The sequence below is a fragment of the Meles meles genome, chromosome 1 (genome assembly GCF_922984935.1).
Source record: "Meles meles chromosome 1, mMelMel3.1 paternal haplotype, whole genome shotgun sequence".
NCBI classification, from domain to species: domain Eukaryota; kingdom Metazoa; phylum Chordata; class Mammalia; order Carnivora; family Mustelidae; genus Meles; species Meles meles.
This window is the reverse complement of record NC_060066.1, coordinates 87916344-87938857: the sequence shown is the minus strand read 5'-3', so window position 1 is coordinate 87938857 and position 22514 is coordinate 87916344. Positions and strand designations below refer to the sequence as shown.

General features: G+C 37.7%; 2 protein-coding genes across 4 annotated transcripts in view; one reads left to right on the top strand and one right to left on the bottom strand.

The window, feature by feature from the left end:
• The window catches only part of PDE7A (phosphodiesterase 7A), a 123832-nt gene that overhangs the window by 16944 nt on the left and 84374 nt on the right, over nucleotides 1-22514 (bottom strand). For all 3 annotated transcript variants that reach the window (XR_006819566.1, XM_046011052.1, XM_046011041.1), the window contains exons 4-7: nucleotides 14733-14884; nucleotides 12628-12691; nucleotides 2321-2416; nucleotides 201-301 (exon numbers count right to left, since the gene is read on the bottom strand). Coding sequence is in view for 2 of the 3 variants with exons in the window: in XM_046011052.1 (XP_045867008.1) it covers nucleotides 201-301; nucleotides 2321-2416; nucleotides 12628-12691; nucleotides 14733-14884 (413 nt within the window). In the remaining variant the exon portion in view is untranslated. The remainder of the gene's footprint in view (nucleotides 1-200; nucleotides 302-2320; nucleotides 2417-12627; nucleotides 12692-14732; nucleotides 14885-22514) is intronic.
• On the top strand, nucleotides 15979-21326 carry LOC123946594 (60S ribosomal protein L21-like). Its single transcript, XM_046012091.1, has 2 exons — nucleotides 15979-16487; nucleotides 21248-21326. The coding sequence occupies exons 1-2, from the start codon at nucleotides 16012-16014 to the stop codon at nucleotides 21324-21326; spliced, it is 555 nt and encodes a 184-aa protein (XP_045868047.1). The 5' UTR covers nucleotides 15979-16011.

Genomic DNA, 22514 nt, shown 5'->3' with positions numbered 1-22514 from the left:
GCTCTCTACAATCACCCAGTTTTCCAGCTGCTGCACTTACAAATATAACCACGGTGGCAAACATGATCCAGGCAGATCTCTTTCTTGTGAAGACTGATTCTCATTTTGAGTCAAATCACTAATTTAAGGAAAAGTATTTGAAATTAAGTCAAAGGAATTTTCTTAGGATTTTTCACCCAATGGAAATGTCAGCACCTTACCTTGGGTTCTTTTAAGTAACAGTGCATGGCCTGAGTAACATCTGCAGCGTGGACTGCATTGTGGTAAGGATTCTGACTGTGGTAATCCTCTTGAATCATAACTGCATCAAAGACAAAATACCCCAGATTTCACTGTAGCTGAGAAACATGTACAAGTACAAAAATTATGATGATTTCAAGTTTTCCATCTAAAATTTTCATGTGGCCAGCTAACTGTTCAGCTTCAGAGAGATGATAATCACCTCATAACTCACATGCATACCAAAGAATCAATACCATTTGACTGCTAACTTGTTTGAAACTTTCAGAAGGTACTCATGTCAAAACAATAAATGTTTTTTTCTCTTAAAATGTTAATCTATCACTGTGCCAAACTTCCCTCTTTTAAATGTCATATTTAAAGTTTCTCAGCTTAATTAAAAAAACAGTATAATTCATTCAACACATGCTTGTGTCAAGTACTGTTTTAGATTCTAAACAGTTACCAGTGAACAAAAATCGATACGAAACTAAAATATGACAGTTATTGAGGGCGTATGAACATGAGCCTACAGGTGCCTCATCAGTGAGATATACGTTCTTTTTTCAGTAGAAAGGCTGGACCTTCTGCTAATCCTACTCTCTGTTCAGTGTCTGTCATGCTCAAGAAAAATTAGACTAAGATTAGAATAGAGCTGTCCCCACTGCCATCAGGCCTGCAGTATGGCCCCAACAGCATAACACCCTAATCTACTGGTCACTGAGTCAAGTGAGCCAATTCCACAGGACTCACCGGTGAGAAGGAATGAGTGCTGTGATTCTATATTTACTTTAATTCATCTTTCAAACAATCTTTTCATTTTTCTTAGTATCTATTTTTCTATGTGTATTATAATTTATACAATATATAAGTATAGTATTACAGGCATATAAATTATAAATAAATATACACGAGAAGTTTCTCAAAGGCCTAGGTAATGAATTTATCTTCATTTGGTATTTAAGAGGAAAGAAAATATTATCTTCTTTAAAAGAGTAAGAAATAATCCTCATGCTTCTTTTAACATATTTGGTGAAAAACTTCAACTTTTTTCCTAGCACAGCAGTCCTAAGCAAATATCACCCTGCTTGTTTAAACATGTTAAAAATAATCTTTAAAATTTACTGTAAAGAGATTTCTGGGATCAGAAAAAGAGAACACCTAAATACAATGTACTTGATTTTTTGAAGTCTGAGCTTTCAAACTTTTTAAAAAGGACAGAAACAGTGTCATCTTTGTAACAAAGCTGTAGTCAGTGTAAGAGACTGACTGCAGAAGTGTCCCACCTTCTTCACTTTCCCTCCAGCCATGGCTTTGAACCTTCAAAGCTTCCTGGCAGAGAGGTGCTGCTCATCCCCATCTGTGCTTTGGCCAACAGGATGTGGTGGAAGTGACGGAGAGCCAGTCCCGAGACCGGCGGGGGGGGGGGCCTGGGGACATCAGCTCTCTCATGGACACTGGCCACTACTCCTTGAATAAGTTTGGATTGTTGTCAAATAAATATTTCCTTCTTTTTTGTTTTTACTTTATTTTTAAAATTTTTAAAAGATTTTATTTATTTATTTGACAGGCAGAGATCACAAGTAGGCAGAGAGGCAGGCAGAGAGAGAGGGAAGCAGGCTCCCCGCTGAGCAGAGAGCCTGATGTGAGGCTCAATCCCAGGACCCCGGGATCATGACCTGAGCCGAAGGCAGAGGCTTTAACCCACTGAGCCACCCAGGTGCTCCTCTGTTTTGTTTTTAATGTGAACTTATTAAGGTGCAAATCTCCTCTGCATCCTTTTAATTTAATGGGAGACCATGGACAGCTAAGCCCCAGGAAGCCCAGTGTCCCCCAGCTGAGGTCTCAGGTGAGGTCCCAGGCAAGGCCCACGGAGCAGCTGGCCTATGGTCAGCTGCGGGCCCATAACTGAGCTCAGCCAGACCACAAGCAGCATTCAGTGGCCCCACAAACTCAGGAGCTAAATGAATGCATGTCATTTCAAGCCACTAAATTTGGAGTAGCTTGTTTTTAGAGCAATAGCTAACGGACAGAAGTGATGAAAATTTAAACAGGTTCTTGTCTAAATCTTATTACTATTAAGCAGGTTAGAATCACTTACCTAAAAATCTACGAAGTTTCATCATATCTAAATGGAAGTACTCAATTAATCCATGAAGACTAAATAAATGAAAGGTTAAACTTACTAGACTATTTCCTAAAATGAAAGAAGAAAATATATTAGTAAGAAATACAGGCTTGCATAATTGCACTGTGCTTCCAAATATGGGCTTTGAATATAAAACATGGGGAGTACAACTTCCTACTTTTTGTCTATCTAAAGTTTACATCCTTTTATCTTACCAGCTATGAACTTTAAATCCCACATCTCTTTTTTTCCATTCTAAGGGAAAAAATGGCTTTGTTTCGTTTTTCTACAACCAAATAAGATAAGCATTTTCAAACTGATCAATTTTTTGAAAGACACCAAAATAATTACAATCAATAGAAACTTCGAAAATTATCCCATACTAAGTTGAATGTAGCTTCCCAAAGCACCCAAAACAAGGATGCACTCCCTTCAGCGACCCATCCCTCTACCATGGAGCTTTAACTTAATGAGGACATCCAAAGTCAACTGCCTTAGCTACACTGTGTGTTAGGTGGAGGTTGTGTTTATTCTTCAAGATACAGAGCTAGGAGGAGGGATCAACTGTCTTAAGATAAAAACTTTGCACTTGAGCACTTGACTCCCCCACACTTGTAGCAAGAAATCTGAATAGCAGCGGGGGGTGGGGGTGGGCAGTGGTCACAAAACTAAGCAGAATTCTATTCTATCACTCTTAAGTTCGTGGTCAATACTGCACAGCAGTCTTACTATGTTTTTCTAGCGAAATGGTTAATTTACCTCCTCAAATGCCTATTTTCAAGGCTCTTCTACTCTTCTCAAACTTTTTTTTTTTTTAAGAGTTTATTTATTTATTTGACACAGAGATAGAGAGCAGAAGTAGGCAAAGATAGAGGGAGAGGCAGGCTCTCTGCTGAGCACGGAGCCTGATGCAGGGCTTGATCCCAGGGTCTTAGGATGGTGACACGAGCCCCCATCTTCTCAAACTTCTGACATACTTCCCATTCCCATACCACCTCATTCTCAACAGGCTCAGACTTCACAGAAAATGTACAATTTTCCTTTCCTTTCCAAAGCCAACACCCCCCCCCCCCACCAGAGTTTCTCAGAAACCTTGCTTGGATATCCTACCAACACACTCCACATGCCTCCTCCATCCCAGCGAATCAAAATATCCCTCCTCAGTTGCTCCCTATCTTGTTCCAATAAGCATGAGCACTTGGACATGCTCTAGATTTTCTTATCTTTCAAATAATAAATTATATCTGACTCTCTTGGCTCCCTCCAGTGACACCTTCTCTATTCCCCTACACAGCTAAATTTTCTGATACAGTGGGGACTACCTCATCCTCAACTTCCACTCATTTGTCTTAACAACAGAGTCAACACTTGTAAAGAAATTACATTTGGAAAAACTACCATTGTTGTAATGGTTAGTTTCCCTTCCAAGATGTGACTCTCCATTTTTGATACCTTTTACTGTATTTCTCAGAGTTTTTTAGATTTCCTCTAAAGGACAAATATGCTGTGGCTTAATTTAAAAAAATGTAAGTTTTAGGGGCACCTGGGTGGCTCAGTGGGTTAATCCTCTGCCTTAGGCTCAGGTCATGATCCCAGGGTCCTGGGATCAAGCCCCACATCGGGCTCCCTGCTCAGCAGGGAACCTGCTTCCCCCTCTCTGCCTGCCTCTCTGCCTGCTTATGACCTCTCTCTCTCTCTCTGTGTCAAATAAATTAAAAAAAAAAAAGTAAGTTTTAAAGAGTTATGAGCTTCAAAGTTATTGCTTGCATTTAGACAATAAGAACAATAACATAACCATGATCTTAGTGTTCTCTAAGAAATCCATGATTCTTACAAAAATCTATAGAGCACTTAAGTGCTCCCACATTGCATATTTATAGTAATAACACTTATGAAGAATTAAAAAGGACCACTGGGCTAACCTCATTACCCTAACCTGCCTAAACAACTGTCAACAGAAGTCATGGCTGAGGAAAATAGAAATCAACTGAAAAGTATCTGAATGAGAAACCCTAGAAAAGATGCAGCTGACCAAAAGAGACTCTTTTTAGAGAACCTGACATACCACCTTTAAATGAAATTTCTTTCAAATCATTTAAAAAACTAAATGTTAAAAAGCATTCAAATCCTGGTAACACTCTACTGACATAAACAGGAGCCCATGCAGTTTGGAACCATCTGTGAAGAAGTGAGCTATATTTCTGTTGTTATGGCTGTAAGAACCAACTTTGCCTTGATACTTCACAATGTATGTTCAAGCAAATAATCCAGTTAAAAAACAGGCAGAAGGTATGAATAGATATTTTTCCAAAGAAGACCTACAGGTGGCCAAGAGTTGGATGAAAAGATGCTCGATATCACTAATCATCAGGGAATGCAAATCAAAACCATAATGAGATATCACATTACACCCAGCAGAAAAGTTATCAAAAAGACAAGAAATAAAAAGTGTCAGTAAGGATGTGGAGAAGAGGAAACCCTCTTGCACTGTTGATGGGAAGGTAAATTGGTGCAGTCACTCTGGAGAACAGTAGGAGCATCCTCAAAGAATTACAAAGAGAATTAACATATTACCAATTCCACTTCTGGGTATTCATCCCAAGAAAAGGAAACACTAATTCAAAAAGATATATGCACCCCTATGTTCAGTGCAGCATTATTTACAATAACAAGTTATGGAAGCAACCTAAGTGTCCACAGACAGATGAATGGATGAAGAACATGTGGTATACATATACAAAGGAATATTATTCAGCCATGAAAATGAAAGAAATCTTGCCATTTGCAACAACATGGATTAATTTTATGGACATTATGCTAAGTGAAGTAAGTCAGAGAAAGACAAATGCCACATGATCTAACTTGTATGTGCAATCTTAAACAAAAAACCAAGCTCATAGATACCGAGAATAAATTGGTGGTTGCTGGAGTCAAGGGTTGGCAATGTTGAGAAAATGAGTGAAAGGGGTCAAAAGGTACAAATCTCCAGCTAGAAAATAAGTCTTGGGGATGCTATGTACAGCATGGTGACTATAATTAATGATACTGTATTACAGGGGTGCCTTGGTGCCTCAGTCAGTTAAGTGTCTGACTCTTGATCTCAGCTCGTCTTGATCACAGTGTTATGACTTCAAGCTCTGTGTTGGCCTCCAAGCTGGGTATGGAGCTTACTTAAAACAATAAAATAAAGATACCGTACTACATATTTGGAAGTTGCTAAGAAAGTAAACCTCTCTAGTTAGCACAAGAAAAAAACTGTAACTACATACAGTGACGGATGTTAAAGACTTTCTATAATTGTTTTAAATATATACATATATTAAAGCATTACACTGTATACTTCAAGCTAATATAATGTTATATATGTCAGTTATATCTCAATTTAAAAAATGGGCAGGAATTTCTGAAAATGGCAGAGTAGTAGGATCCTGAGATTACCTCTTGCAATGGATACACCAAAAGCAAGTACACATAGAGCAGGCCTCTGAGAACGACCTGAAGACTAGCAGAATAGCTTTTCCACAGCCAAAGATACAAAGAAAAAGCCACATCGTGAGGGGTAGGAGAAGCAGAGGTGTGGGCTGGTCAAGACCCACACCCCCAGCTTGGTGACCCACAAGCAGGAGGAATATCATAGGTATAGATATCCTCCCTGAGAAGTGAAGGGTTCAAGCCCCCTTGGGCAGGCACCCCCTGCCCTGGGGATCTGCACCAGGAAGACAACCCTCCACATCTGGCGCTACAGCAGGTCGTAGGTTCCGAAGCTTTGAAAATCAACAAAGCTTAACTCCAAGAAAGCTGCAGGGCTATCTGAAGCCAAAATTCCACTCTTAAAGGGCCTGCACACAAACTCACTTGAGTGCTTGGGCCATACATTATGCAGTAGGGTCAGGGATCTGCGGGTACTTTCTCCAGGAATGGAAGCACTGAAAGGTATCATTTTTCTTGCCCTCCTCCTGTCTAGCCAGCCTGATGCTGGTGGGCACCTGTTCTGACACTATGATGTACCTTGCTAACACTGCTCACCCTGGCCAGGTGTTCCCCTGTGTACCTGTCTAGTTCAACCTACCCAGCCCAGTGAACACCCCTCCAATGTGGTTCCCATCCTGTTGCACATAGCAGGCAGCCTTAACTGGGACTGGTATCTGTCCCCCACAAAGTGACTACTGTCCTGCCACACTCAGTGAATGGCCTCAGCTGGAACTGGCACCCCACCAAAGTGGTCCCTCCCCTACAGTCACAGCCAGCCACACTGGGGGCTAGCCCTGCTCCCCAACTAGTCCCAGGATCCAGCCACAAAAGAAGGCACATGTAGCCCACAAAGGGGAAAACCCTGGAGCTCCTGGTTACAGTGACCTGTGGGCAATGCACTAATGGGCCCCACAAGATGCCTTCTATATAAGGCCACATGTTCAAGACCAGGAGACACAGCTGATTTATCTAATATATACAAGCAAAAATAGAGAGGGAAAGGAAGAGAGCAACATGCTTCAAATGACAGAACAAGACAAAACCTTAAAAAAAAAAATCTAAATGAAATGGAATTAAGCAGTCTACCTCATGAAGACTTCAAAGTCATGGTCATAAAGATGCTCACCAAACTTGAGAGAAAAGTGGATGAATTCAGTGACAACTTCAACAGAGACAGAAAATATAAAAAAGAATGTATCAGAGCTGAAGATAAATTAAAATGAAAAATTCAGTAGAGGAAATCAACAGCAGACTGGATGAAACAGGAGAACAGATCAGTGATGTGGAACCCAGGGTAGTAGAGACCATTTAAACTGAACAGCAATAATGAAAAAAAAATTAAAAACGAGAAAGGTTTCAGGGACCTCTGGGACAATATCAAGCACACGAATATTCACATTATAAGGGTCCCAGAAGGAGAAAACAGAAAGGGAAGGGGCAGAAAACTTATTTGAAAAAATAACAGTTGAAAACTTCCCTACCTTGGGGGAAGAAAATGGACATCTAGGTCCAGGATGCACGAGAGTTCCAAACAAGATGACCCCAAGGAAGTCCACTTCAAGACAAATAATTAAAATGTCAAAAATTAAAGATGAAGAGAGAATCTTAAAAACAGCAAGAGAATAGCAACTAGTTATGAACAAAGGAAACCCCATAAAACTATCGACTGATTTTTCAGCAGAAACTTTGCAGGCCAGAACAGAGTGGCATGATATATTCAAAGTACTAAAAGGAAAAAACCTACAAAGAAGAATACTCTACCCAGCAAGGCCATTAGTCAGAATTGAGGGAGAGATAAAGTTTCCCAAACAAAAGTTAAATAAGTTCATCACCACTAAACAGGCCTTGTAAGAAATGTTAACGGAATTTCTTTGAGCAGAAAGAAAAGGTCAAAAATAGAAGAAAATTATGAAGGAAAAAAGTCTTACTAGTAAAAGCCAACACGGTAAACGTAGTGGACCTGCCACATATAAAGCTTATATTAAGGTTTAAAATTGAAAATAGTAAAAATCAACTATATCTACAATATTTACTGAGGAAATACATACAATATGACATTAAAAAAAAACAAAATGTTGTGGGGGGAGTAGAAATGTAGTCCTTTTAGAATATGTTCAAACTTAAGTGACTGTCATCTTAAAACAGACTGCTGTATACATAAGGTGTTATATATGGTAACCATGAGCCAAAAACCTCTAAGAGATACACAGAAAATAAAAAGGAATAAAAACACAACACTAAAGAACGTAATCAAATCAAAGGGAAGATAGCAACAGAAGAAAACTGAGAACTATAAAACAACAAGAAAACAACAAAATGGCAATATATACCTATTAAAAATTACTTCAAATGTGGATGGACCAATGTTCCAATCAAATAACACAGGGTGACTGAATGGATAAAAAAATCAAGACCCATCTATAAACAGCCTACAAGAGGCTCATTTCAGACCTAAAGACATATATAGACTGGAAGTCAAGAGACAGGAAAAATATTCCATGAAAACAGAAATGAAAAAAAGCTTGGGTAGCAATACTTGTATCAGACAAAATAGACTTAAAAAGAAAAACTCTAACAAGTGACAAGAAAGGAATGAAGAATAATAAAAAAGAAACGTAATGATGAAGGGATCAATCTCATCCAGACAAAAATCAACAAGGAAACAGTGATCTTAAATGACACCTTAGACCAGATACACACACACACACATATATATATGTACACACATATATATATACGTACACATATACACACACACACACACACACACACATATGCACACACACATAACATTCCATCTAAAAACAGCAGAAGACACCCCTTCTGAGGTGAACACATTGTATTCTCCAGGACAGATCACATGTCAGGCCACAAAACAAGTGATAAATGTAACAGATGTTTTTTTGTAAAAAAAAAACAAAAAAAATGTAAGAACACTGAAATCATATCAGGTATCTTTTCCAATCACAACAGTACAAAACTAGATTACAAAAAAAACAAAAAACTAAACAAAACAAAACCTGGAAAAAAACCCAAACATGTGGAGGCTAAGCAACATGTTAAAAAATAGCCAAAGGGGGGGGGGGGCGCCTGGGTGGCTCAGTGGGTTAAAGCCTCTGCCTTCTGCTCAGGTCATGATCCCAGGGTCCTGGGTTCGAGCCCCGTGTGGGGCTCTCTGCTCCACAGGGAGCCTGCTTCCTCCTCTCTCTCTGCCTTGTTGTGATTTCTCTCTGTCAGGTAAATAAAAAAATAAAAAAATAAAAAAAAATAGCCAAGGGGTAAAAGAAAAACATCAAGAGAAATTCAAACATACCTTGAGTCAAATGAAAATGAAAATACAATGTTTCAAAATATGAGACACAGCAAAAGCAGTACTAAGAGGGAAGTTTATAGTGATAAAACTTACCAAAAGCACTAAGAAAATTATCAAGGAAACAATCTAAGCTTACAGTTAAAGGAACAAGTAAAAGAGGAAAAAACAAAGCCCAAAGTTAGTAAAACGAAGGAGATAATAAAGATTATAGTGGAAATAAATGAAAATGGGACTTAAAAAACAATAGAAAAGATCAATAAACCTGAGAGTTGATTCTTTGAAATGATAAATAAAGTTGAAAAACCTTTGGCCAGGTTCATCAAGAAAAAAAGAGACAGGACCCAAGTAAGTACTATCAGATATGAAAGAGAAGAAGATACAATAGACACCACCACAATACAGATTTTAGGAGACTAATAAAACAAGCATATGCCAAAAAACTGGACAACCTAGAAGAAATGGATAAATTTCTAGACACATTTAATCTTCTAAGACTAAATTACAAAGAAACAGGAAATCTGAACAGTCTAATTATTAGCAATGAAATGAGTTGGGAATCAAAAAAACCCCAACTAATGAGTCCAGGACCAGATGGTTTCACAGGAGAATTCCACCAAGCATTCAGAGAAAAGGAAGAACCTATTCCTTCTCAAACTATTTCAGAAAATTAAGAGGAAGGAATGTTTCTGTACAAGACCAGCATTACCCTGACACCAAAATCAGACAGACACTACAAAAAAAAAAGAAAACTACAGTCAAATATTCTTAATGAACATATATGCAAAACATTCAACCAAATACTACCAAACCAAACTCAACAATATATTAAAAGCATTATATACTACGATCAAGTGTGTTTTATTCCAGAATGTAAGGATGGTTCAACATCGCAAACAAATCAACATGATACATCACATTAACAAAATAAAGGATAAAAAACACATTATCCTCTCAATAGATGCAGGGAAACCATTAGAAAAATTCAACATCCATTTATGATAACTCTCAAAAAGTGGGTATAGAGGGAACATACCTCAATATAAAAAAAGACCAAACATGACAAACCCACAAGTAACATCACAGTCAATGATGAAAAGCTGAAAGCTTTCCCTGTAAGATCAGGAACCAAAAAAAAGAATCCCCACACTTGCCACTTTCATTCAGTACCGTGCTGGAAGTAGGGACCACAGCAATCAGACAAGAAAAAGAAATAACGGCATCTAGGTTCTGAAAGAATAAGGCCATAACACAGGCTTGACAACAAAGGTCCCTCACATACCAGACAGATTTCAGGGGTGACAAACCATATCTTGCTATTTCACACATAATCTCTCAGTCCTATAAAAGGAATGTACTCTACCAGATGGCAATTACTTTATTGCTTGCCATGGGCAAGCTGGGGCCATTTGTCTTGGCGGGAATCACTGAGTTTTGGCTCTTCCCTGACCTCCCCACAATGTCCTCTAGTGAAATGCCCAGAGTAAGAACACTGGATCAATAAACAAGACAGGAAAACTATATACTTGGATACCATATACCTATATCATCCAGAATTCATTTCAGGCTAAGCGGTTTTAAAAGCAAAGCACTTCCAATTAAATTATGAAGATTAAAAAATCTCTTCTTCGGCCCATTTGCTTCTCAATAATATCTCTTCATGGACAGCATTCCTATAACTTTTATAACTTTTTGGTGGCTGTATTTAACTGAATATGAGTATCATCATCTGTAAAATCATAGGTGGGTAGCTAACTCCTAACAATCAATCTTAAGAAGAAACCATCTGGCTAACTCCACAAAAAGTAATGAGATGATTAAAGTGAAAGCAAAGTGTTAAATTAACTAATGTAGCTAGTGGCTATTCTGCCCATCCCACACACTGCCAACCTCACTCTACTTTTATCACCAAGATCCCTAACTAGCAGGGTATGTGCTTTTTAGAAATAAAATTTAGAGAACAATCACTTATTTTGATGAGTGACAAGTGTCCCAGTAGACTAATAATAGGCTATGAGCTATTACAGTTTTTATAAGGCTAAATTTTGAAGGTGCTAAGGGTGGCATTATTTTATTTACATTTGTCTTGAGATAACAACTGAAATAATATTCATATTAAGTTAGAAAAAAAGGAATTTCCTAGATCTTAGAAGATGAGTCAACTGATACTTTACTGCACATAATATTTTAAAAAGGGAAGTATAACTGTGTGAATGATACTAGAGAATTTTCTGTGTGGACATGCCAAAGTGGGGGCAGGGAGAGGAACAGAAGAGTCACCAAAGGGCAAAAGGGAGGTGGAAGAGAAATAGAAAAGGAAAAAGGAGAGGGGGCAGGGAAGCGGGAGAGAGGTAAGATGATAAGACAGAGTTCATGGTCTTTATAGTTTTGCCTAGAACCAGTCAAATTTATTTTCTGTCAAAAGCGTACAGACAAATAGAAGGTGAAAGCTATTTTCACCTTACATGGCCATACAGATTACAGGGAATAACATAGTAATTCTAAAAAACTAGATACTCCTTGATTCTCAAGATGAATAAAGTTGTATCTCCTTGACCATTTTCCGTGTCTTCCTTATGAAATGAACTTCATTCCAAAGTAAAATAAGAAAAAAAAAATGGTGATTTTGAAGTATCTAGTAGTGAACTACAGAGCCGTTACTTCATTCTAAACAGTCAGAAGTGACTTCCTCTCAGTGCACTTTCCACTCTGCTTCACTTACTAAAAAGATGCTTAGACAGGGACAAAGTCTAGTTGAACAACATGTACCATTTTTTATGCCAAAATTTTTATCCTAAATAAAAATGATTCCCAAAGGGAATCCTTTTCCTGTTCCCAAAGAGAATAAGGAAATAGGATACCTACCCCTAAAATAAAACAAAACACAGGAGGGGGTAAACAAATTAGAATCACCTAGTGTTTTCAAATCACTCATATTCTATAGATTCTGATAAGACCGCAAAGAAGCTACAAGCTCCTCCCCATCCAACCATGGAGAAGCAGTGTCACAGGGAACCACGGATTAGAATATATCCTCTCTCTCAAGTGTTCACAGAGAGAAAAGCCTGAGGACCACAAAGTCAGAAGAAAGGATATCTCTCAAAATGTCATTAATCTACCACATATCTGTAGCTATCAAAGCTGGAATATAGCATCAGAAGATTCACTGTAAATAGCCACAATCCAAAAGAAACCAAAACAGAAAAATAAAGAACATAATGAGGTAATAATTTCACTTTTGGTTATCCATAATAGTAACATGAACTAGGATGATGATTATAACTTTTGATTACTGTTCAGAGGAATGAAAAAATAAAACTATGACAGCGATTCTCTGGCTTAGACAGAGATCAGTAACTAAAAAAAGGGACAAAATGGTGTTCTTCTGCCAGCAGAAGGCTCACGACCTAAAGAAACAAAAGCAACAACCCACCAGGGCCTATACCATCAATGCAGCAGTCTAGAGTACACAGTAATTTGAGTCAAATTCTTCACTTACCATTTGTTAGTCTATCAAATAGAAAGATATCAAAATTCCAATTTCCAACTTTTTCCAGCATACACTGAAATGAAAACCAAACATTCCTACTGTAATTTAATTTCAGTAACAGTCTGTCTTTTGTAGAGAAGTTAGTGAAAATGGAAAGTGATCTAAGAAATGCTAAGTATCATTCTCCTTTTAATCATGACATTTCCAGCTGACTCCATAAAGTATCCAAATGTATGCCTCATTTGGAAAACCAAATATTATTTTGCTTTCCAAGTAATGAATGTATAGGTAAGGTTAATGCTTCTTTCAACTCACTGCTATACTCCCATGAAATTTTCAAGAATTCTAATTTAATACCACGGAAGTGTGGTTCATACACTGCATGGTCTAGAAACTAGATTTTAAAAGTCTAGTAAAAACAAGCTATAATAGCTGAGTACTTACTATATTCCATATTGTTAAAAGTGCTAGTTCACTCTTAATATTCGTATCAACACTGTGAAGACGGCACTGTTTTCAATATTCATTTACAGATGGGGAAACAAGCTAAAAGTAATGGCCTTGAGCAGCTAGAAAGTAACAGAGCTGCGATCGAAAATCAGGTGGTCTAACTCTGAAAATGAGGCACCTGACATCTATTCTACACTATGCTTAAATTATTATTTTTTTTAAAAAACTGTCCCAACTTGTAGGCATTTATTTATATTCTTTAACTATCCTTATACAATAAGTAATAGCATTTACTACATTTATTTTTAAGTTGATGTGTATTTCAGTTAAACAAATCCTGTAACAACCTCAAAATGAAATTGATTGAATTTTTAAAACCATATATTTGTAACCTGAAACTTTGATGAAAAGTTCACCATTGTATATATTTAAGAATAAACTGACATAAATACTAATATATTACCAGTAGAGATTATTTACATATCATACAATCATACACAGATCAATATTCTCATTTTAAAAAGCAGAACATGTAAATTTTTCAAATTTAAAGAAAGCATGAACAGCTTCTATTAATTTCCTTCATCAAATCTTGAAGCAATCTTTTTGCTTTAATGTAATCATAAAGATGCTTCGCCCTATGTAGATACACACACTTGGAAAATCTGGCCTATAAATATTAAATCAAAAATGATTTTAAAAACACTAGAAACATAAGATTATTAAAAAACCCTCATTTGGTCAAAAACAAGTTCCTCTGAGTTTCACCTTCATTAAGACATTTCTTTTAAACTGTGGAAATAGAAAATAATGCTTATAATCACTGGGTTTAATTAGAAAACCTAAGGAAGAGCACAGAGGACCACAGGGGCAGGGAGGGAAAACTGAATGGGAAGAAATCAGAAAGGGAGACAACCCATGAGAGACTCTGGGAACCAAACCAAGGGTTACAGAAGGGAGGAGGGTGAAGGGATGGGGTAACCGGGTGATGAGTATTAAGGAGGGCACATGTGGAGATGAGCACTGAGTGTTATACACAACTAATGAATTGCTAATGATGTACTATATGCTGGATAACTGAACATGATAATAAAAAAAAGAATTATCTTAAAATAAAATAGGAATAAGATTTTTTTTTTTTAAGAAAAAAACAAAACGTATAAATGCTCAAAACATCTCAGTGACGGAAGAGACTCTGAAAAGTAATCTGACTGGAAGTTGTGAGGCCTAACATCCTGTGCTGGGTGTACCTCTAGCCAGGAGGCAACCTCAAACAGGTCTCTGATGCTCTTTAGGCCACAGAGTCCTTACCGACAGAATAGTCTAATTTAGTCTAATTTCTAGTCTAATTTCTAGAACAGCTACAATATTCTTCTCAGAGTTAAGAATCTGTGTGATTGCACAGTTTAATGTCCTACTGAGCTACCTGTTAATGTTCCAATAAATGAAAACATTTTCACTATTTTAGTAACTTACAGAAATTTCCCTTGCTCTGTAATACTTACTTACAAAATGAACATGTGTTCTAAAGGAAAAAACCTGAAAAATGGGCTTAAGTGATTTTTGCCTACAGAGAGAGGTTCTAATAATTCAATACCACATGGAGGGGAAGGATTCATTAAACTTATCAAAAATTAATGTTTTCTTGAAAAAGGAATACACACCTTGGCTTGTCCATTATAATCATCATCTAAAATGTTGAGAGAATTTGAAACAGTAGTACCACGAAAAAAGCGTGAAGATCTAAGATACCGTTGGAAACTTAGTAATCTTCTGATATTCCTTGCGGACACAGATACTTCAATTTCAGATTGAGCTGAAATAAAAGAAGTAAAAGGTGAGTAAAGCAAGTCAAAACTGTGCATACACTATCTTTGTATCACCCCTTTCTAGTTATAAATAAATAAAAATAACTCATACCACATTTCTAGGAGAGAAGAAATACTTTATTTGTATTTTCAACTAAAGAACTAGGAATGAAGTGGTAAATGGTCAATTTTGACATCACTTAGAAAGCTAATAATGAGTGTGGCTGGATTAATAATCAGGTTTTTTTTTTTAACTCTTAAGAATTATTATTATTTTTTTTAAGATTATTTATTTATTTATTTGACACAGAGAGAGAGAGATCACAAGTAGGCAGAGAGGCAGGCAGAGAGAGAGGAGGAAGCAGGCTCCCCACTGAGCAGAGAGCCCGATGCGGGGCTCGATCCCAGGACCCTGAGATCATGACCTGAGCTGAAGGCAGAGGCTTAACCCACTGAGCCACCCAGGTGCCCCAACTCTTAAGAATTATTAACCTCTCATTCCATTGCTTGAATATACTGTATAAACTTTATGGAGCAGAAAGATAAAACCTTGTTTATTTATCCTTCATAGTGAGGAGCCAGGTCCCAAGTTGAATCCTAATGAGATATCATTTCAAATATTAAGATAATTTTACTTAGAGGAAAAGGAGATGGGCTGGAGAAACAAGTAATTTCTAGTCTATAAGCATAGGGACCAAAATCCTATAAGATAGAAAAGCTCAAGAAGGAGCAAGTCTAACACAACCGTTTTTTTCCCTCTAGTTTTAGAACAAACCAGAGTTTCCTTAACCAGATGAAGTAATGGACTTGGATTAAAAGCCGCATCCCAGGGAACACACGTTATCTTCAAACTCTAGAACCAAACTAAATTCAGTGAAATGTTCATAGTATAAAACACATGAAAATGGAGACTAATGATCAACAACTCATCACCTCTCATCTTAACTTCTATTAGATTAAAATCACCATGTACAATGGCAGGTAATCAAACATACTCTCCCTTGTGTGTCCAGTCACTAAGTAACTCCTCTATTAACCTCTAGAACCTCTGTTTTCCTATCTATAAAATAATGGCAAGAATATCTAATTCAGCTTCCTTTCGGCCGGAACCGCCATCTTCCAGTAATTTGCCAAAATGACCAACACAAAGGGAGAGAGGAGGGGTACCCGTTACATGTTCTCTAGGCCTTTCAGAAAACATAGAGTTGTTCCTTTGGCCACGTACATGCGAATCTACAAGAAAGGTGATATTGTGGACATCAAGGGAATGGGCACTGTTCAAAAGGGAATGCCCCACAAATGTTACCATGGCAAAACTGGAAGAGTCTACAATGTTACTCAGCATGCTGTTGGCATTGTTGTCAACAAACAAGTTAAGGGCAAGATTCTTGCCAAGAGAATTAATGTACGCATTGAGCATATTAAACATTCAAAGAGCCGAGATAGCTTCCTGAAGCGTGTAAAGGAAAATGATCAGAAAAAGAAGGAAGCCAAAGAGAAAGGTACTTGGGTTCAACTGAAGCGTCAGCCTGCTCCACCCAGAGAAGCACATTTTGTGAGAACCAATGGAAAGGAGCCCGAACTGCTGGAACCCATTCCCTATGATTCATGGCATGATAAATATAAAGAAAATAAAAGACCTCAAGACTGTAAAAAAAAAAAAAAAAAAAAAAAAAGAATATCTAATTCAAAGGGTGCTAGATTAAATGAGATAATGTATACATGAGGTGGATATGTAATAGGTTTTAAGTAAATGGTTGCAGTGTAGAAGATGATAAAAATCGATGTTGAAGCAACTGTATGCTTCCAGGTAATTATTCTAAGTTCCCAGTCTATTCGTGTTGCTCTAAATGTAAGTATCCACCAGCTCCTCACCATCTTAAAATAAACTCCACCTCCTTAGTCTGGAAGAAAAGGTTTCATTCAGCTACAGGTTCTAGCTCTCTCCAGATTTGACTCAGATTTGATTATAACTGCTTATTTACCTGTCTCCAATAAATGATGACCTCCAATGTAGGCAAGAACATCTTCAGCTCTTTATTCCAAAGCCTAATAATAGCACCAGGTAGATATGTGAAAAATATACTGAATAAATGCATCCTATTTTTTTTTAAAGATTTTATTTATTTATTTGACAGACAGAGATCATAAGTAGGCAGAGAGGCAGGCAGAGAGAGAGGAAAGGAAGCAGGCTCCCTGCTGGGCAGAAAGCCCAGTGTGGGGCTTGATCCCAGGACTCTGGGATCATGACCTGAGCCGAAGGCAGAGGCTTTAACCCACTGAGCCACCCAGGAGCCCCTAAATGCATCCTATTTTTTGATGAGTTTTCAGATTTCCATATACTCACATAAGCCAGAAATAAAATAATATATGCTGTTATGTACATATTTCACAATGTATTCATTTTTCATTCCACCAAATCTAAAATAGAAAGTATCTACAACAACTATGGAATCAAATTCCTGATCCTTATCAATGTAACTTACAGTAACAGGACTGGAACCAAAATGGTAAAACTATTAATATCAAGTGATAATGTCCAAGTAGAATTAGCAAGTTTGAGGAAATGAAGGCAGACTAAATTCTGTGAAAACAATGTTCCCAAGTGCTTTGCAAAAAGTTCCTCATTTAGTCCTTAGCAATCTCAAAAGATAAATATTATCCTTCACTTTACACATGAAAACACTGAATCAACAAGAGATTAAGTAACTCGCCCAAGGTCACACAGCCAATACAGGATGCAAGTGGATTTTAAAACACAGAACTGTTTGCTTATAAAGCCTATGTCCACACTATGACTCCTAAGTTTTTATTATATCTCTACAGTATTGTTTACTGATTATTAATTGTAAAAATTTTGTGTATAAAATTATCCAAAACTGTGTTTACTTAGACGAAAGCATGCAGAAAAAGAAACAAAGAGGGGAAAAATGCTATTGTGTAAGAATTTATGCCTGATATGATCCTTCTAGTCCTATTCTTAGAAAAGAGCGAATCTGGAAGGGACAGAGTTGAATGGTACGAATATATGGGGAGCAGATGAGATCTAATTAATACGATACTAGTACTACCATCTCTGTTTTCATAAGGTACCCTACAGTTTTACAAAAGTGTATTCAAATCAACTATCCCATTCAGTAATCAGAATATGAAGATGACCAAGATTATCACCCCATTTTATAGTTACAACCTTAGAAACCAAAGTAGAAATGCAATACAATTAATCTGTGGGAGCTAAAGCACCTAGAAAATTCTAGAAAATGTTGCAGAATACATGTATTCTATCCATGATGGAAAAGTAATCTAAAAGAGTTCAAGGTCATGAGCATGCCTTCATGAGCATTCCCTTCAATTTATCTTAAATCACACACAAAAGGTAACAATTTTATCACTGGCAACTACACTGCATCCCAGTGTGCGTGTGTTTGCATGCATGTATACAGAACTAATGGTAGCATCGCTGCTTTCAAATTCTATATCCAAACTCATGCACCCCAGAAATAAATATGAGAATCTCCTTGGGAGGAGAGCTGCACAAGAACCAAAAAATTAATGAGCCTCATTTGAGGGGAAAACCCCAATAACTCAATGCACTATGCTGAGTCCTCCTCAGGATTCACAGCAGGATTCACAGTGTCGATGGTTAAGACATCTGGCAGCCTGGTAGCCAGAGCCCTATTCACAAGATCACAGCTGCATGCACCTGCTTTACTCCTATTTTCTGGGTAATTTCTGACAAGTCACAACCTCTTGTTGTCTCATTTTCCTTAACTGAAACAAAACAAAACAAAACAAAACACTAAACATAATTCATGTCTTCTTATTTCTCAGAGTCCTGAAGTTGGTACACATTATCTGGAATTCTGGTTTGACCATACTGAGTTGAGAATGAATATTAGACACTGACTCAAGAGCAAATGCTCTCTCACAAGAGCCTAGCACCATCCAGCAAGACTAATCCCATAAATAACCTATACAAAGGATCAGAAACAGAGCTTCATTTAACGATAGAACCAGACTTAACAAGTACTGAGTATTTCACAGACAATGTAAGAAAGGGGAGAACCTGTCCAGATGAAACAGTAAATCACCCAAAGTGTTTTCTTCACCTAGAAGGCCTGGGGAAGATTACTTAAGAAGATTACATTGTGGAAGACTGAAAATCCCCTAAGATCCTCCAGAGACAGCAGCTAAAACTACCCCAAAGCTTTGCCTAAGACTTTATGTCGAACCAGAATTTGGGGGAGAAGGAAAGAGAACATTTGATTTTTCTATTAGGCTAGTTATTGAATATGTCATGAATTCACATGTCTAAAAAAACTGAAGAGGAAGCAAGATGGGACAAAGAAAAGCAGGGAAAGAATACGAGGAGGAGGGACGGAGGGAGAGAAGGCAAAAGGGAGAAAACACAGTGAAAAACCTAACCCTACCCAGTCATCCATGCAACTACGTCCTAAGCCCTCCCCCAAAGTGATAATCTTTTTCTTTTTTTTTTTTTTTAAGATTTTATTTATTTAATTGACAGAGAGAGAGATCACAAGTAGGCAGAGAGGCAGGCATAGAGAGAGGAAGAAGCAGGCTCCTCGCGGAGCAGAGAGCCGGATGCGGGGCTCAATCCCAGGACCCTGAGATCACGACCAGAGCCAAAGGCAGCGGCTCAATCCACTGAGCCACCCAGGCGCCCCGATAATCTTTTTCTTAAAGTATTCTGTGTACCTTTCCTGAGTTCGGTCAAATGTAAGAAACATTACATGCTATTTTTCTACTTCTTTTACATAAATGGTAGCATATTCCATTGTATGTTCTGCACCTTGCTTTTTCATTTTTCTTAGAGCTCCTTCCCTACCGAGACAAAGAGACCTTCCTCATTCTTTCATGAGGTTGTAAAGTATTCCATAATATGGATGGACCATAATCTATTGAAGCAGTCCTTTACTGAACAGCATTGCTACAACTTTCAAATCTTCAAAAATACCTTCATTTTGTGAAATATGCTTATATTTCCACTTCTTGATCTGTCAGCTTAGGGCATTGTCTTTTAGTATTTTATCACACATGAGGACACCACTCTATATCCTACTTTCCCTCCTTTTTCCGTTCCCAATGTTTGTTAGTTAGCAGAGTACAGACTTTCCTTTCATTCCAATTCTCACTTTAAGCTTTCATTTGCTTCGGTTCATCCTTTAGTAGTTTCTTCAGGGCTCATGAAAACTATGTAGCTCATAAACAACTTCTTTCGGTAGTCTTTGTATTTGACAGACAGCTAGACTGGATATAAAATCTTGGCTCTCATTTTCCTTCTTTGAGTGAAGGTAGGAAAATGAAGGTATTGATTCATTACTTTCTGGCATTGAGATCTGCAAAGTCTGAGCAAACGAATCTTTATTTATAAGTGATTTTTTTTTTTTTTTTTGGCATGGGCATCCAATCTCTTGATCTTAAAGTCCAGTGACTTTGCAAGGATATACCCCATTGTTAATTATTCTGGGTCATTTTCCCCAGCTACAATGGGTGCTCCTTTAATATGTAAATTTAACTCTTTTGTTACCTCTGAAGAGTTTCCTTGAATTATTATCTCTAAATACTTGTGTTCCTATTTTAGCTTTATCATTCTGAGACTGGACTGTCGAAATGCCTTTACCTATCATCTGTATCTCAATTCCTCTCTATTCTTTTTAATTTTTAATTTGTTTTGTTTGCTTTCTCATTTTTCCCATCCAAGTACTAACCATGCAAACCCTGCCTAGCTTCTGCGATCAGATGAGACTGATCTCATCTGTAGGGTAGGATGGCTGCAGACTGCTATTTTCATTTCTACCTACTGTGCCCATTACCTTGGTTAGTGCGTATTTTACACTTTGTGCTCCTACCAAGTGCCTTCACTTCTGTGATCTATTTAAACATTTGCTTCTTCTTTTTTTCCTTTAAAGATGTTATTTATTCATTTCTCAGGGAGACACAGCGAGAGGGAACACAGAGGGAATAGGAGAGGGAGAAGCAGGCCTCCCATTGAGCAAGGGAGCCCGATGTGGAGCTCAATCCCATGACCCTGGGGCCACGAACAGAGCAGAAGGCAGCCGCTTACTGACTGAGCCACCCAGGTGACTTTTTTTTTTTTTTTAAGATTTTATTTATTTGAGAGAGATAGAAATAGTGAGAGAAAGCATGAATAGGGAGGTGAGGGAGAAGCAGGCTCCCCGCTGAGCAGAGAGCCAGATGCGGGACTTGATCCCAGGACCCTGAGATCATGACCTGAGCCGAAGGCAGAGGCTTAATCCACTGAGCCACCCAGGTGCCCCTACAATACTACTTTTATATTTACCTATATAGTTACCCTAGCCGGTATTCTTGATTTCTCTTTATGGTTTCAGGTTATTCTCTAAGGTCCTTTCAGCTCATCCTGAAGGACTGCCTCTAGCATTTCTCGTAGCACATGTTTACTGCACATGAACTCCCTCAACTTTTGTCTGGAAATGTATTTATCTCTTCTGCATTCATGAAGTATAGTTCTGCCAGATAATTCTTGATGGCTAGCCCCCTCCTCCTTCAGGATTCTAAATATGTCATCTTACCTCCCCCTTCTGCTTCCAACATTTCTATAATGAGAAATCAGTTGTTAATTTTACTAAGGATCCCCTGTTATGACAAATTGCTTCTCTTTTGCTGCTTTCATAATTCTGTCTTTGGGTTTCAACAATTTGACTATATTATGTCTCAGTGTGGATCTCTGAGTTTATCCTGCTTGGAGTTCACTAAGCTTAGATGTATATATTTCATGTCTTCAGATTTGGGAAGTTTTCCATCTTTTTTTTCTCCCTTCAAATTCCTTTTCTGTTCCTTTCTTCTTCCTGCTACTGGGACTCCTAGATTCATACATTGGTAATATGATGATCTCCCACCAGTTCACTGGGCTCTGTTCATTTTTCTGTTTCTCAGTTTGAATAATTTCAATGGTCTTTAAGTTCACTGATCCTCCTCTGTCTACTCAAATCCATTGTTGAATCCCTCTAATGAATTTTTCATTTCAGTCATTATGCTTTTTAGCCCCAGAATTTGTTTGGCTCCGTTTTGTAATTTCTATCTACTGAGATTCTGGTTTTGTTCAGACAAAATTTGTTTTCCCAAATTCCTTTAGTTCTTTGTCCATGGTTTGCTTTAAGCATTTAAGATACTTGATTTAACATCTTTGACTAGCAATTCCTCAGGGGTCGCTTCTGTGAAATTCTCTCGTTGTATGTATGGGCCATACTCTCTGGTTTCTTTGTATATTTTATAGTTTTTTTTTTTTTTGAGAAGATGATATTTTGACTATTATACTGGAAATCTATTCTCTTACTCCTCCAGTACTGCTTACTTTTGCTTGTTGTGGGCTGAAGCCATCTGTTTTGACATTTTCAAACTATTTTCACTTTTGCATATCTATTTGCCTTCGTGTGTTTCTTGTTGTGTGTGGTCACTGAAGTTCCTGATCCATTATCTCTGCAGTCATTGCCAACACAGTGACCCAACACAGATTTCCTTAAATGTGTGGCTCCAAAAGGAAGAGTGGAGGGGAGGAACAGATTTTTTATATCTTCCAGTAGACACTGCTGGGTGAAATCTCTGCAGCTGAAAGGCTGAAATGAGGGCAAATATCTG

Coding starts and splice junctions, on each gene's coding strand:
- LOC123946594 (XM_046012091.1), top strand. CDS start 16,012: ATGACCAACACAAAGGGAGAGAGGAGGGGTACCCGTTACATGTTCTCT. Junction 16,488..21,247: donor CCCATTCCCTATGATTCATG/GCATGATAAATA, acceptor TTATGGTTTCAG/GTTATTCTCTAAGGTCCTTT.